Below are 17,478 nucleotides of genomic sequence, written 5' to 3'. Positions count from 1 at the left end.
AGTACCATTCTTATTGGGACACCCGTTACAGAAGGATGCTTAGAATAGCATGGACATAGAAGAAAACGAACACCGAAGTATTGCGAGAAATGGGCAAAGAATACGAAATAATAAACACACAATAAAAATAAGAAAGTTACAATATCTGGGACACGTAATGAAGGGACAGCGATATGGAATGCTAAGATCGATAATACAGGGAAAGATAAGAGAGGGAAGGAGTATTAGAAGAAGGAAATTGTCGTGGTTGGAAAATTCAAGCCATTGGTTTAAATGCAGTTCCATAGGACTCTTCATAGCAGCGGTAGATAGAGTAAAGATAGTGGTGATGATAGTCAACCTCCGATTGGGAGGTACAGCGTTGAAGGATAAAAGCTAAATGAGTGTAAATTTCTGGCTGTTCTTTTCTCTGTAATTTGTTGAAGTACAAGTATGTTATCAACACAAGATCTGACAGCACGGAATCCACTCTGATCTTCTATTTCCTCATATTGGTTTTCGATTTATTCTTTTATCAATCGACCGTGCAGCCTCTCCAATGAGCTAATAACGCTTATACCTCTATAATTTATACATTTCTTTTTGTCTTCTTTTTTTGTGGATAGACCTAAACAAGTCAAGCTCCAATCTTTTACAATATTTTCTTGGTTGATTGGTTAATTAGATATTTAATAAAAATCTTCACCGACAATTCTATTAGTATTGAGTTTTATTAATTCCAAGATGTTTCCAGATCCTGTGGCTTTCCCATTTTTCATTTCCTTTAAGGTTAAAGGTCTCCTTAAAAGTACTTACTTAGGAGTATTAAGTATTAAAACTAAACGAAATCAAAACGAAACTCGTTTCTTCTTCTTTTCTATAAGAAAATTCAGCTTGCTCATTGACAGACACCCTTGTTGCTATGTTGATCACTCTTCTCATTCATTCTACTACATGTGGCAGTTTATTGGCGAAATCAAAAATTTATGTGCATTAAAAACTTATCAAAAGAGTTATACGACATAAATGTAGGCAATGGATTCAAACATAAAATTAGATGACATTCAAAATACTACCCTTAGACAAATGTTCGCGAATCAGAACGAAAGGGGTCCAGCGACCAATGGTGTCCCTGTATACAAATTCGCAACTCATCATCGCGCAGCATCCCTCATCAACAAGGGTGAAAATGAATAGATGAAACCACACCCCTCGTTTCATTCAAAAAGATAAAATGACGTATTCTAGTAAGCCGAAGCCGCATATGAAAACGTAGAACAACAGTAGAACTAAAAAAATAGAACTAGTCGATAACTGTATACATACTGTATTATGGTACAGATTAGAGAACATCGAAAAAAAAGTTATTTATTGAGAAAAAATGATCAAAAAAGTTATTAAGAAAATGATATTTTCTAGACTTAGATAATATGTCGAATTCTAGTGGGCAAGTAATAACTACGTGATAAAGTAAACATACGATTATTGAAATGAAGTGTCATACTACTATTAAAGGGTATTTAACGAGTTGATGATCATAATCATACTGTATATAAGGAAGGCATACATAAATTATAATTATTAATTTAAAATAGGAAGTGGTTGAATGCTCGAATATTATATGAATATATATGAATTTTACGAAATGAAAGGCAGATATGGAGCACTGAATTTTATTTAATCTTGCCCAAGTATACTTTAGATATATGCTTTATTGTCATGAAAAATTTAACAATTTTATAGACAAAGCTTACAAGAATCATAAATAAAAACAATAACAAATACAATTTTCTAAAATTATACAAATCTTCAATATAAATAAAACATAATAAAGTGAAATAAAAATCAGTAACAATCTATTGCAAAATTAAAAAAAAAATTGCAAATTGCGTAATCTATCCTAAGAAATTGAATAAGTTATGCTGCTGCATATGACACTCAAATATAGATTAAGATTCTACTTATACATAAGAATACTGTAATTTCTCAGTTATTGGTTAAGAAACTCTGCTATTGAATAATATGGTCTTTCAGATAAATAGGCTTTTGTCATTTTACGGAACTTGGGGAAAGATGTTGCAGATTTAAGTTGTAGAGGGAGATAGTTGTATAGTTTTTTTTGCAGAATATTATATAGATTTCTTTATTAACTCACTGGACGGGATCGGTAAATAGATGCCAAAGGTAGAATTTCTGGTGGAATAGTCATGTCTAGGTCTTGCTGGAAAGACATGTAGATGTTTACGAATTAAACAAACAGTTTCTAAAATATATAAAGAAGGTAGTGTTAGAATCCTGTGATCTTTGAAGTAGCTTCTGCAATGTGTTGTTCTTCTGAGACCAAACAGATATCTTATTGCTCTTTTTTGTAATTTAAAAATAACATCGGATTGGGCAGCTGTACCAGAACCCCAAAAAGGCAGACCATATCGAAGATGGGACTCGAACAATGAAAAGTATGTTATTTTGGAAGATGCTAAATTCATTTCCTTCGAAACAGATCTTATTGCAAAGCAAGCTGAGGATAGTTTCTTGCTTAACACATCGATATGAAAGGACCATTTAAGGTTGCTATCTAAAAAAATACCAAGAAACTTTACAGAAGCAACGATACTGATCTGGCTGTTATGAAGAGGTAAGGGTTGAAGAGTTCCTTTATAGGATAGTGCTACCATTTTATCTACGTTAAAAGAGAGTAAATTAGAATCGGAACAGGATTTTATTGTGAGTAGATCAGAAGTTATAGTAGCATGAAGAGTTGCGATATTTGAGTTGCTCCAAGTGATACTGGTATCGTCAGCAAAAAGAAAAATTTTCCATCGATTTTTAAACTAGTGATGTCATTAATAAAGATAAGGACAAGTAGAGGACCCAATACTGAACCTTGTGGTACCCCACATACAACATTTTTCTGTATCATTTGCTCTAACCAGTTGTTTCCTACTATTATCCAAGTAAGATTGAAACCAGTTCAAAGAAATACCTCGAATTCCATAGAAATCTAGTTATTTTATCAAAATGTCGTGATTTACATAATCAAAATCTTTGGCATAATCACAAAAAACAGTGACAGTGTGCAGATTATTATTTAATGCTTGATAAACCTCATGTAGTACAGAAAACATGGCATCGGTGGTACATTTATTATTTAAAAAGCCGAACTGATTTTGTGATAAAATCTTGTTATCAACGAGAAAGGACATAAGTCGGGCTTTTATTAGTCTCTCAATAATTTTGGAGAGTACCGGTAGTAAGCAATAGGTCTATAATTGCAGGCATTAGATTTTTCACCATCCTTATGAAGAGGAATAATGATGGACGTCTTTAGGCACTCTGGAAATTTACCTTTCTCAAAAGAATCAATAATTAGAGAGATGAGGACTCCCAACACACTGTCTGGGAGATTTGAGAAAATTTTTATGTATAGTCCATCGGTACTACAGAAAGATTTGCTTTTGATACTATTGATTGTCTGAATCAGTTCAGATTTATCAACCGGTCTTATAAAGAATGAATTCGAAACCTTTCTTGAATTAGGGAGATAGGAAATGGGATCTTGTTGTGACACCATAGTTGATGTTATATTTTTACTCACATTAACAAAGTATTCATTTAGATTTTCTGGGGCTGGAAGGGGAAATGTTTGAGATGTGTGAGTTTTATTTCGAAGATCGTTTATTATGGACCAAGTTTCTTTTGCAACACGTTTAGAGCTTCTGAGAAGATTTTGATAGTACAATTTTTTAGCTGATTTTATAAGTTTGAAATAGATTGCCCTTTCACTTAGAAGATTACCCTGTACTTGGTGATATATTCAGTAACAGAGACGTTGGTAGTAAATTTCTTGATATAGAGTAGTGAACGCATGTTTTTGGCTGATATGCGGACACCTTTGGTAGTCAAAGGTTTGCGATGTTTTGGCTTAATTGTGATTAAAGGAAATGCTTTATTGAAGATATAGACAATCTTATTTAAAAAATCACTGAAATTATAATCGACGTCCATAGAAGGAAAGTGCCAATCAGAGGTTAAGCATACATTTTGGAATTTACGAAAGTTCCGCCCGGAAAAAATCCTGCCTAAACGTCGAGTTTTCGAGGAGGACTTGCTAAAAATGTTATACTTCGTATAAACCGCTTCATGATCAGATAGTCCCGCATTAACAGTTGTAGCGCAGACATCACGGGGTGAGAAATCTGAGACAATATAATCAATTATGGTAGATGAAGTTTTTGTGATCCTTCTAGGAGAATCAATGTGCATTGATAGACCATATGATTCAAATATGTTGACCAGGGATATTTGTGTAGCACCAGCAGCAGCATAATTAATGTTGAAGTCCCTGCATAAAATTTTTCTGCTTTTATGGGGCAGGTCATTTAACAAATTAAGCAGGTTCTGAAAAAATAGTTGCACGGAGAGTCAGGTGATCTATAAATGCAAATAATATAAAGATTAAGGTTCTTACTGTAAACTAAGGAAAACTCAAAGAATGCTTCACTTAATAGAAAGTCATATTTTGTTACCAGAGAAAAATCATTATTTGTAGAAAGAATTAGGGTGCCTCCATGAGCTGAACTTGGACGGTCATACCTAGCAATAGTGGAATATTTTTCTACAAAAATTCCTCTAGTTTCTAATTCCTCTAGAAACAGAAATAATTCATCAGTTTTATATCTTATAGAACGAATATTAATCAGAACCATGCTAAAGTTGTTATCACTAAAATAATTTGAGGATTCTAGTTCCTCAGAACACGTCGTGATGTTTAAAAAATTCGTCTTGGAGAGGCAGCGGAATAGTAGTTTCGGTGGGATTCCCTTGATTTTTGCAGGTGAATAATTCTTTCCGAAGTTAGAACCGACCTAAAAGCAGTAAGATCAGCGTCTACCTCATCTGCACCAATTTCATAAGCATCATTAAAATCTAGAAGAATTTTTCGCTCCTATAGCATCTTCAGGGGCATTTTGTCAAAAAGGAAGGTATACTCGAATGTCATTTATTCTCTGATTGGTGGCAACTTTAATATATCCAACAAATACATTAGGGGCCGTTTAAGTATTACGTAACGCAGGTTGGGGGGAGGGGGGTCAAAAATCTTCAAAAATTGCGTTACCTACCTAATACTTGAACGCCCATATAATGCGATACATAGGGAGAGGGGGTTAAAAATCTTCAAAAATTGCGTTACGTAATACTTGAACGCTCCCTTACACGAAGGACAAACAAATAAATTTGAGTGCCGGTATACTTCTACATTTTGAAGATGGAAGTAAAATGATTGTTATTCTTTACTTCCTCCCTCGCTTGCTTTCTCTCTCTCTCTCTCTCTCTCTCTCTCTCTCTCTCTCTCTCTCTCTCTCTCTCTCTCTCTCTCTATTTTTTTTCTTGTCTGAGCAAGCTTTTAACAACCTGAAATTAAGAACCATTACTATCTGTAAGAACAAAACATTCCATTACTTATGGTAAAAAATGTCGACTCGAAACATTGCTAACCCAGTTAAAACAACCGAAAAATTAAAATTCCCATTAATTTATACATTTCGACCCGTCTATGAGCATTGGTAGTAATTTATGCAGTTTATACCTTTCCTAACCTCACTTTGGTAGTATAAATAAATTTAAATATACATATTCACTGATGAATATTAATATGCCACAAATCAAGCTCACTGTATATGTGTAATTAACATATTTTTATGTCCTCGATTTTTTTTGTATCGTGTAGTCTTTGTCGCAGTTGCTTATCGATAACTTTCGGATTAGAATGTGTTATTTTTACCGCGAAAAAAATGTTTAGGTACTTTTATTTATGAGTTGAAAACTATATCATTCAGCTTGATATCCGACTACATTGAAAAGAGTTAATATATCAAAAGCTGACCCACTCTGTTTAAAATAAATTATAGTTTTTACAAAATATCTACCTATCGAATCTACTACCAAGGAGACACGACAGGGCCGTAAGTACGATGTTGGGGGCCCCGGTGCAATCGTGATCTGGGGGCCCCCTACCGGGAGATCTCGGGGGGTTTAACCCCATCGGAAGGAGGAGGGGGGTAAACCCCTCATCTCTTTCATCTGGAATAATCTGAAAAACGTTTTACGAAGTTGCTTGCTTCGTTTTGAAGGTCTTGTTCGTTTGCACATTCAAAATAAAATCAGGTTGAACAATTCGGTACGTATCTAACACTGCTTTCATTATTTGAAAGCGAGTGTCTAACTGATGGCGTAATGTGTCGATCATTGAGTAAAACACGGTTACTCTAAAGCATGACTTGGGATCTTGAAGTGTTTCATCTTCGCACAGTTTATCGAAATGTTTTTTCGTCTTCTGCATTATCTTTGGAGCGAACCCTACTGGTATTCCCCAACGTTGACACATATTTGAAGCCTCTTCAAAGAAGGTTTCAAATTGTCCTCTCATTTCAGTTAGTTTTCAGAGGCTCTCTTCAAGTAAAATGTAAGCTGTTAAAAGGTCCAAAGATTTTAATTGCAGTAATTTCGAGACTTTGATGAGGATTTCAAGAATTTTATTTTGCACAACTAGTAACAAAACAAATTTGAATGATTCTAGTTTCTTTTTTTTTTAGTTGTGTTGCTTCGTCTCTTTCATTTCTTTTGTTACTTGTCAGAACTAGACTTGAAAGGCACTTCAAAACATCGTAAAATCTGTGTTTCAATGTATTGACTGCATCAAATCTTCCAGCCCAGCGTGTTGGATTGAGAGGTTTTAGAGTGACTTTCCAGGAACATCTTTTAAATTGGTATGAGGACTTCAGTGCCTCCCAACGAACGAAACTGTTCGTTGGGAGTTGGAAAAATATGAAGATGTGAAAGTTTATTTAGAGAAAATGCAGGACAGAAAGAGGTAAACCAGATTGCTGAGAAGATACAGAAAATTGAAAAGGTGGAAGAAAAATTAGAGAATGCGTTAAAATTCGATATGGAAAAAGTGGAAGAAAAATTGAAGGAGATAGAAAAATGTCAAAAAGGAGGAGCCCGTCGAAAAGTAATTGTATACAGCTCTAATGAGAGCAGAACCCAATTTGGCGGGGATATTAGAAAACGACATCCAGCACCTTTCATTAAAATCTTAAAAACAAATTCCAACATATGCAAAAATTCGAAGACTGCAAAGAAATTATAAGAAGCCATATAAAAGACTAAAAGACGGCTTTGTGATTTGAAAGCAAAGAAAGTGAGGTGACTTCAGTGATAAATGTTGATACAAATTTTTTTTATAATGGTGCAGGTGAAACAGGTTAAAATCGACCATTGAAGTTGTTAGAATTAATATGCCTTGTGCTTATTACAATCGGACAACTCGAAGTAGAACTTTACTGAAAGTACTTTAAAAAGTTTATTTGACGTCGTTACAATCTATGTACGGCCAACCAATCGGGGCCCGGGGCGCATATTTACAAATGCTAGCGTGTGTAGACACCAGGGTGTTGAAATCAGTTAGGGTTTGGAAAAACAGTATTTTACAGATGCTAGCGCGTGTTGACACCACGGTGTTGAAATCGGTTAGGGTTTGGAAAAAGAGTACGTTTACAGATGCTAGCGTGTGTTGACACTAGGGTGTTGAAATCAGTTAGGGTTTGAAAAAACAGTACATTTACAAATACTAACAGATTTGGACACCAGAGTGTTTTAGCTATTTTTATTTAGCTATTTTTTATAAAGCTATTTTAGCTATAGAGGACACCTAGCTATTTTAGTGGTTATACATGCATATCCTAACGGCTATTGACATTGATTTTATATACCTACTGCTGTGGAAAAATATTTAAGCGATTTAGGTATTAATAAATATTTAAACGTTGTTGGGATATAAACAATAATATATTAACACAAAAGAACAACATAAAAAATAATGTTGTTCTGAAGCTATTTCCTTGTGGCATTTTTATAATTAACTATTTAAGGTAAGTAAGGTAAGCTTTATCGTCAAAAAAATTTTTACAATTTGTGGACAAAGCTTATACAAAATAAAAAATACAATAAAAAACAAAAAATAATAAAAATTTTATTTTAGATGCTCTTTAGATGGGAAATAAGCCACAATTAAATTGAAAAAAATAATTTTATTAACGTTTCGACGCCCAAATCGGATGTCGTTGTTAAAATACAAAATATTACTAAATTAAACAAAAATGTTGTTGCTTAGTAAAACATTCTTCTAATAATTGAAGACATAAGTGAAAGAAGGGGGTATGTTACAAAGCCTACCTTTTTAGATATGGGCAGTTAAAGTCTTTATTCATCTACTTTTATCATGAAAATATTGTTTGTGTTATTTGGTTTTATTTATATTGCTATAAGCATTCCTTTACATATATAATGTTGATAATTTGTTTTGTTTTTTGAGTATTTTTTGTAAAAATAAATAAAAACTGTACAAACCGCCTTCTTCGGCATGAAATAATGCTCTATAATCAGTTTTACAGAAATTTATGTAACTGAACACAAAATAATCTTCTTCTTCATGTTGCTATGTTCATGTTGGCTATCAAACTGGCTATAGTAATTTTGTTAATGGCAGCTCAGTAAAGGGATGCAGAAGATCTGTTAAACCATTCTTACAGGTGTCTAAGCCATGACGGTCTTCTGCGACCTGTCCTTTCTTCCTCGACCTGGCGTTTCTTCTTCCGTCTACCTTGCCTTTTTTATTAATAGCTACCCTAGCCTTAGCTACATTTATAAAAAAATTTAAACAAATTTAAAAAATCAATTTTTTTAGCCTGTGTACATTATTTTAGGTTCTTTTGATCATTGGAAACAACCTTTTGTAATTTTTCTCTAAAGTTAATAGTTTTCGAGTTATAAACAATTTAAACCTGAAAAGACGGAAAATGTTTCATACCTCCTTCTTCCATTCAAGAATTGTATTCTACATGTTACATACCTCCTTCATCCACTAGAATATCTCTTATTAAGCTTTTTAGACGTACAGCAAAAGTGGCATAATATGATAGTTAAGTTACATACCACCTTCATTCACTAAGAAACACAAAATTTTACAAAATGTTACATACCTCCTTCTTCCACTTGGGTCTTCAATTTATTTAATCTGATTCATTTATATTGGCAATTCAGACATATATTATACATTTTAAAGTATTTTTTACTAAGCCACAACATTTTTGTTTAATTTAGTAATATTTTGTATTTTAACAACGACATCCGATTTGGGCGTCGAAACGTTAATAAAATTATTTTTTTTCATTTTAATTGTGGCTTATTTCCCATCTAAATAGTTAATTATAAAAATGCCACAAGGAAATAGCTTCAGAACAACATTATTTTTTATGTTGTTCTTTTGTATTATTTGTAAATGTACTGTTTTTCCAAACCCTAACCGATTTCAACACCCTGGTGTCTACACACGCTAGCATCTGTAAATATGCGCCCGGGGCACTGCCCCGGATAAGATTTGCTGATGACACTACACGTATAGCAGCAAATGAGCACGAAATGTTTGATCTACTGCGATGAGTTGAGTACGAAAACAATAAAATTGGTCTGAAAATCAATAAAGTTAAGACAAAAATAATGGTGGTCGACAGATTCCACACTATTCAACTGACGAACATCTAACATGTTACAGGAATACCAGATAGTAAACAGCTTTGTCTACCTCGGGTCTAGTATAACTAACGATGGTAACTGTGAAGCAGAAGTTCGGAGACGTATTGGTATGGCAAAAAATGCGACGAGTAGATTAACTAAAGTTTGAAAAGGTAGATCTCTATCTTTCAAAATGTCAAGATAAGACTGGTGAATGCCTTTGTTATTATTATTATGGTAATATTGGAAGAAATCACAATCCTCAGTAATTGTTGGGAAACGACAAGATAGAGAGAGAGAGAGAGAGAGAGAGAGAGAGAGAGAGAGACGTGCAAACGTCTTCAAAAAAAGAAAAATAAATAGGAGTTACATTGTTAAGCAGTGTAATCATTTATAAAGAGTTTATGTGAACCTTTTCGAAAAATTTGTTTAGTTTCCGCCACTCACTCGAAACAATAAAGCCAGATAATAAAAGCCCACACCTCGATGGTCTAACAGTCTAACATTTCACTCAGCACAAAAAAGCTGTTTCGCGATCAATCAGGAAAGAACGAGGAATGCCATTACACGGACAGACAGGTGATAATCATAATGAATAGATTTTTTGCGTATAGCTATATCTTACGTCCTCCACACCTAGTCGAGGCCATTGCAAGTGCGTGCCATGCATGACGGGAACAAATCGATGGAAGAATTATTGATTTTGGCACCACCACGGCTGTCTCTATTCCACCGGCCGTAAAGGCACTGGAGGAGCTGCCAAATTGCTTTCTTTCACGAAATTGGGACTTTTCTTTATCATTTCCAAGTGAATTGGGTGTTATAGAATAGAAATTGATATAATGGCTGGTGAAAATTAATGTAACGTTTTATACGGGGTATTCAGAGTGGCTATACAAAGGATATAATATAGGACGATCAATACAAATACGAGGAACAATCAAATATACTTAATACTTATATGAAAAGTATAATAAATATAATACATAGTAAAATCTATGATTTCTAAATTTTTGTATAGTAGTCTGTAGTACGCGGTAATGGGTATGATTATATCTATGATCCCGATAAAGGGTAGACTTACTTCAGGAAGGAAGCGTCCCTGCCCACACGAGCTCCTGGTCTTTCCTTCACTCCTTACTTAGAGGAAACCAGGCCCATACCCAGCTAAATCCCAAAATTCTTCCGTATATCCCCTTCACACTCGCCAACACGTCATGCCAGCGTTGTTATGGCTAACTCAACTCACCCCAAATGAGTTTGGTCTCCTAAAACGACAGGCTCTGGTCTCCAAATGAGTGCTCAATCCCACACCTCTAAAGAGATCAGCCTCGTGGATTCTGGGGGAGGCAAAAACTCGTTAAAACACCGAAAGCAACATATTTATATTGCTAGTTTCAATGCCAGAACCCTCAAAGCACCAGAAAGAATGGATGAACTGGAAGAAGAACTAATTAGAATCAAGTGAGTTGTCCTTGGTCTAAGTGAAGTCAGGCTACCAGAAGAACAATATACAATACTACATTCTGGACACATGCTCTACCAATTCCATAAAGAGCCTTTGTCTAGGAGTGGATGCAAACAGGGTGAAGAGGAAGAAGTATGTAGTAAGGAAGTCAGCACATACAGTAAAACTCTCGCAATGAGAGGAAAAGAACAAATAAATAGAAATAAAAAGTCGACACTCATGACACTGTAAGTCTCTCGGTAGCCGCCGAAGAGACAAGACGTGCAGAGTGCGGACGAGCAGCAGTAGCAGCGCAACAAGTCGAGGAGAGGGAAGTGCTTTGGTGTAACGTACTTCTTAGTACGGCTGTGAATGTAAGCACAGCAACACTAGAGCGCTCGCTCTCGCTAGACGCGAAGACGTGGAAGCAGAGGCAAAAGCCAACCTCTTGGATGTGGTGAAACTCAGGAAGTTTGATTTCATTGAATTTTCTGAGACATTGCAAACAAGGGTTGGAAAGCAGAATAAGCAATAGCGGGCTCGACGTGAGCCCGCTACGGGATACTCTCTGTGCCTCCGTTAGGAATGGGTACAGTTTAAAACACTGTGCCTCGACACTGCAAGGTGTAGTTATTTAGAATACATCTTGCAGCCCCGGCCCCTAAGGTCAGAGAGTTGAGAAAATCAAGAGGATCCCGTACCTAGTTCTGTCTAGGTACGAGAACTACCGCGCTGTTGTGCAGGGAGCCAACCCTGAAGTCGATGTGGTGTCGGGCCAATCGGCTGAAAAAAAGGCTTCTTCTAAAAAGTTAGGTTACCGCTCCCAACCAAAGATGACACGAGTCAGATCTCGGTCACCCCCCAGATCCAAGGCGCTTTCCCCGCCAAGATATGCAGACTCTAAAGAGTCCCTCCTGTTACAGCACCCTGAAGAGAGCAGCGATGACCACTCGAGCGACCAGGAAGATGGAAAAGACGGTTTTACGATCCAAAATCGTAGAACAAGAAAAAAGAAAAAGAAGTCAAAAGGCAAGGACTCCACGCAGAACGTCGAGACCACCGAGAACGTCACCGAAGCCACCCAGGAAGTCGAGGATTCCCAGAACATCGAGGCCACCCAGGAAGTCGAGGACATGGACGAAGACGTCCCAGGCGCCGAAGGCGGGGGCACTACCAAACGTCAGCGGGTTGAAGAGGATGCCGCCAGCGAAGACGAGCTGACAAGGGCCAACGAAGAAATCAACCGACTCAGAACCCTGATGAAAGAATTTGCAGCAAACGTTGATGCAAACAACAAAAAATATGAAGAGGTCATCGCACAACAGAAGGCAGAGATCAAAGAGCTGAATACGGAGATTCGACGAATGAGCGAAAAGATGGATGCCAGATTCGACGAGTTGATAGCTCTCCAGAAACAACTCGCAAAGAAACCGGAGAAGAAAAACCCCGAAAAGACGGACAAAAAACCACCAGTAGAGCAGCCTGCCACCAAAAAGATGACCACCGAGCAGACTCGACCACCCAGCCAGAAGGCTACCACCTCGACGAAGGAGGCGTCCACCCAACAGAGGAAAAAGAGAAAGGAAGAGTTTCCACCCCTGGTGACACTAACCGACGAGGAAGACGCCACATGGACGTCCAACCAAGAAAAAGCCATGAAACTAGCTCCCCAGGTACAGCTACCCCTCCCCGAAGAACCAGTTCCATCCACGAGCACAGATAGGGACGCGCTTGCCGCTTCCAGTCAAACTGATACAGTGTCAATGGAAACAAACCAAAACGAAGAAGACGCCGAAGAAGCCGTGTTACCTGAAAACCAGGTAACACCATACAGAAAACCGCCTGTAATTAAGTTACAGAGTGTCAGCGAGACAGGGGCTATTCTTACCATAGCCCAGGGCAAAGGCATCATCACCACAAACAAAATCTCCAGAAGTGGCAGAGAGACGCTCATCCAGGCTAAAAGCCCGGATGACTACAGAAAGATGACAAGGATAGTGGAGGAATATGCAGAAGCATACGCCGCCAAAGAGAAAAAGAGGCTACAATGGATAGCCTTTCCACTCGACGAAGACAGGAAACCAAAATTAGTGTTACGAGGATTGCCCACGAATACCACCGAGAAGGCAATCCAAGAAGACATGGCAAACCAATATGGAATAACCTGCCACACAGCACGTAACATGTCTACGAGAGTAGGGAAAAGGAGGCCACTACCCATGTTTGTCATGACACTGGATCAGGAAGACGTGGAAAAAGCAAAGCGGGTAACGAACCTGTGCCACATGAAAGTTGTGGTAGAGGACCTACACAAGGCAGCAGGACCGACGCAGTGCTTCAACTGCCAAGGGTACCATCACGCCCAGAACTCGTGTCACAAGGACCCGAGATGTGTGAAGTGCGGCGAAGAACACCACTCAAAGCAGTGCCAGAGAGCCAGAGAAGTCAAGGCAACGTGTGCCAACTGCAATGGGAGCCACCCAGCCAACTACAGAGGATGTCCTAGGTGCCCAACCTGGGGGAGGCCTCCACCACAGAGGTCACAACAGCGACCACCACCAAACCGAAGACAGCAGGCAACCGGGGTATCCTACGCGCAAGCCACGCAGGGAGACCAACCAGCGCAGAACAACACACCGTCCAACCGACCAACCCTCCCAGACGAAGAGTACCTAGTCAGGATGGTCACAAACATCGTGACTAAGGTAGTCCAAGAGGTGATACTCAGCACCAGGCAGGCACAGAACTAATGGCAGAGAGGGGATACTTGAGGATAGGCTCCTGGAACCCGGGCGGCATAACCACAAATCAGAACATACTAGATGAACTCGCCAACAGATACGAGATGGACATCGTAGCAATTCAGGAAACAAAACTGACCAACAACTTCAACCTAAAGTTTCCTGGATACGACGTATATAGGAACGACCTCACTAGAAGATCAGGAGGAACGGCCATCCTAGTAAAGAAGGGTATTAGACACACCAGTTACACTACTCCACCACTGGTCAACATGGAAGCCACAACAATAGAAGTTAACATGAGGCAAGGCGCAATAAGGATCACATCAGCCTACGTAAGACCACAAGACCCTTTAATGGACGATGACCTAGATGCGTTCCTAAACATCGCCGAACCATCCATCATAATAGGAGACCTGAATGCAAGATCCCCCAACTGGAACGACAGAGCTACGAACAGGAATGGACGACTACTAAACAGATACATAGAAAATAACGAAGACACAATAGCAATGGGCCCAGAAGAACCTACCCACTACCCAGGAAACGCACTTCCGACACACATCGACTTAGTTGTAGCCAAAAACCTAGGACTGCAATCAGAATTAATCACGCTGGACGAAGGATCAACTGACCACCACCCCATCCTATTAGAAATCGGAACATGGGAAGAGACAAACCCGCCAAAAAGAACAAAAAAGAAAATAAAGTGGACTAACTACAAAAGGTTAGTAAGTGAAGGAATAAACATAGTGCCAGTAATAAACAATCCAGAAGAAATAGAAGGAAAAGTCCTAGAGTTCGAAAATATCATCCAAGAGGCAATTAGAAACAGCACAACAGAGGAAGATGTCGAGATATTCATGGGAAGGTTCAAAGACATACCACAAGAAACACAAGAGTTGATAAGGGAAAAAAATAGAGCAAAGAAAACAGCAAAAAGAACAAGAAACAGAGTAGATAAATCCTGGGCAAATACTTTAAATAGGGAGGTCCAAACGGCCCTAAAACTCCACCGTAGCGAAAAATGGGACAACTTTGTACAAGAGATGGAAGAACAAGACTCAAACATGAGAAATGTCTGGAAGCTCCAGAAAATGTTGAGAAGCGACAGGAAACCCATCCCCCCACTACATGGAAGATACGGCATGGTATACACCATAGAAGACAAAGCAGAGGCAATGAGGACTACACTCGAAGATGAATGCAGACTGAACTTCCACCAAGATGAAGACGACGACTTCCTGGAAGAAGTCGAAGAACAAGAAGAAGGACCAGAAGACCCAGAGGACTTCATCCCCCCAACATCACCGGAAGAAATCAATGAACATATCAAAAATAGTTCACCGAGAAAAGCGCCTGGCCTCGACGAAATAACCAACAGAGCCCTAAAATATTTGCCCAGAAAAGCTATAGTGTATTTCACAAATATTATAAACGCAATATTAAGATTCAAGACATTCCCAAACAGATGGAAAGAGGCCCGTGTCATCATGATTCCAAAACCTGGCAAGAATCACACATTCCCACAGAACTACAGGCCAATCAGCTTACTTCCAGCGATCAGCAAGATAGTGGAAAGAGTCATCCTCAGCAGACTGCAAGCGGAAACAACCCGACTAAATATCATCCCAGAGGCTCAATTCGGATTTAGAGCAGAGCACTCCAGCGAACTACAAGTCCTCAGGCTAACCGAGTACATAGCAGCCGGTTTCAATGATAAGCAGTACACTGGAGCAGCGTTCCTGGATGTAAGCAAGGCATTCGACAGAGTCTGGCACAAGGGGCTCCTATTCAAAATGCGGGATTACGGGTACAGCGGAGCGATGACGAGGCTAATCTCGTCGTACTTGGGCGGCCGGAGGTTCAGGATTCGGATAGGACAAGTCCTGTCCGAACTCGGAATCCCGGAGGCTGGAGTACCACAGGGAGCGGTCTTGTCACCCCTGCTGTACACGATATACACCGCAGATGTACCTAGAACACCAGGTACCCTCATGAGCCTCTACGCCGACGATACAGCAATAGCGGCCAAGCATAGAAACGCAGATATAGCAGTGACCAACCTACAAACTGCACTAGAAGAAATTGAAGCATGGTGTATCAAATGGAAGATAGCCATAAATTCAGAGAAAACACAAGCGGTTCTATACAAGAAAGGGAGACAGCAGCCAGAGGAACAATTGAGGGTGCAGAACAGGCCCATCGAGTGGAAAAACGAAGCCAAATACCTAGGAGTCATTATGGATAAAGGATTAACCTTCCAAAAACACGTAGAAGCCACAGTCCAGAAGGCCAACATAGCAAGAGCGAATCTAAGAGGACTCACAGGCAGAAAAAGTAAACTAACACTCAAAACAAGGTTAAGATTGATAAATAGTATAATCCTACCGGTATTAACTTATGCGTCTCTCGCATGGGGACACGTATGTAATACACACAAGAAGAAGATCCAAGCAGTCCATAACAACAGCTTGAGGGAGGCCGTCAGAGTCCCAAGATATGTAGCTGAAAGATTCCTGTTCAGAGAACTCCAACAGGTGAGAGTCACAGAAACCATGACAGACAAGGCAAGGGTCAAATTCGCAGAATTAGAACATCACCCAAATTACATACTGCGAGAGACGCTAAGATACGACGAGTTCCACCGATGGAAGCACAGACGCCCGAAACAACAAATTATAGGATAAACTAAAAGTGATAAGTGATAGTAGTGTGTTCGTAGCTCGAAACAAGTGCCGAAGATAGCGTTACCCACGAAGTCCAAGTACCACGACCACCTCCAAGGTAAGCAAATATTAGAAAATTAGAAGGGCCTTAAGCCCCCAAAAAAATTCATATAAAATAAAAAAATGGCGAAAGCCCCCAAAAAAATTAAAAAAAACCAAAAACACAAAAAAAAATTAGAGCATCGAGTCATCGGGCGGGGCCCAGCAGGGCCCAACAGGGCTCAGTGGGGCTCGGCACGATGACTCGGGGCCCAAGCAAGCAATTTTTAGTACCGCGGATAAGTTATTAAGAAGATAAAGGCATAGAGCGCATCACGCTGGGCCTAGTTTTTTGCATTCGATTAGGATACCACAGTGGAATCTTATTACCCAGGGTTCCATTGTGAAGAGCATTTGGCTACGATAGTTGTGCCTCCATCGCGCATCAGCGTGCTATGGGGGGGAAAGGGATGGCCTGGGGCATTGGAGCGAGGTGGGGTGATCCCTGTATAACTCGGGTCAAAACACCTCGCCCCAATGACTTGTTACACCCGAATGTACTCCTTCGAGAGGGTGAACAAATCCCACAGGTTGGGTTAAATCAAATTGCTTGCTTGCTTGCACTCATGACACTCCATTACTAACCCTGATGTGACAATTGTCCTATTCCTACATCAAAGTTTGGACCCGCTGATCTCAATCGTATCCGTATCATTGCACCACCTCTTTGATATATATGACTAGAGGGGTGATGCCAATATGCAACTCCATTGCAGGAGTTGGTGTTATTTTCATGGCATCTCTACTCGAGGCCATTGCGTGACATACATGACAGGAACAAATCGATGGAATAATTATTAATTTTGGACACATGATGTGTTGATTTTGGATAGTTTGTTGATCCATTTTTTTCCTGAATCTGGCTTGGTACTATGAAATTTTTACGAAAATTGTTAGTCTGCTTAATATGATATTGAATAAGATTTTGTACGCTGTATTACGTATCCCCCGAGGGATATTCCTCTAGAAT

General features: G+C 39.0%; 1 protein-coding gene across 1 annotated transcript in view; it reads left to right on the top strand.

Moving 5' to 3' along the window:
- Window positions 1-11,832: 11,832 nt before the first annotated feature.
- Window positions 11,833-17,478, top strand: part of LOC126883847 (uncharacterized) — a 37,272-nt gene continuing 31,626 nt past the window's right edge. Inside the window, exon 1 of the mRNA XM_050649523.1 lies at window positions 11,833-12,471. Coding sequence (XP_050505480.1) covers window positions 11,833-12,471 — 639 coding nt within the window. The remainder of the gene's footprint in view (window positions 12,472-17,478) is intronic.

Source organism: Diabrotica virgifera, chromosome 4 (assembly GCF_917563875.1).
Source record: "Diabrotica virgifera virgifera chromosome 4, PGI_DIABVI_V3a".
Classification (NCBI taxonomy): Eukaryota; Metazoa; Arthropoda; class Insecta; order Coleoptera; family Chrysomelidae; genus Diabrotica; species Diabrotica virgifera.
This window is presented reverse-complemented; position numbering and strand designations above follow the sequence as displayed.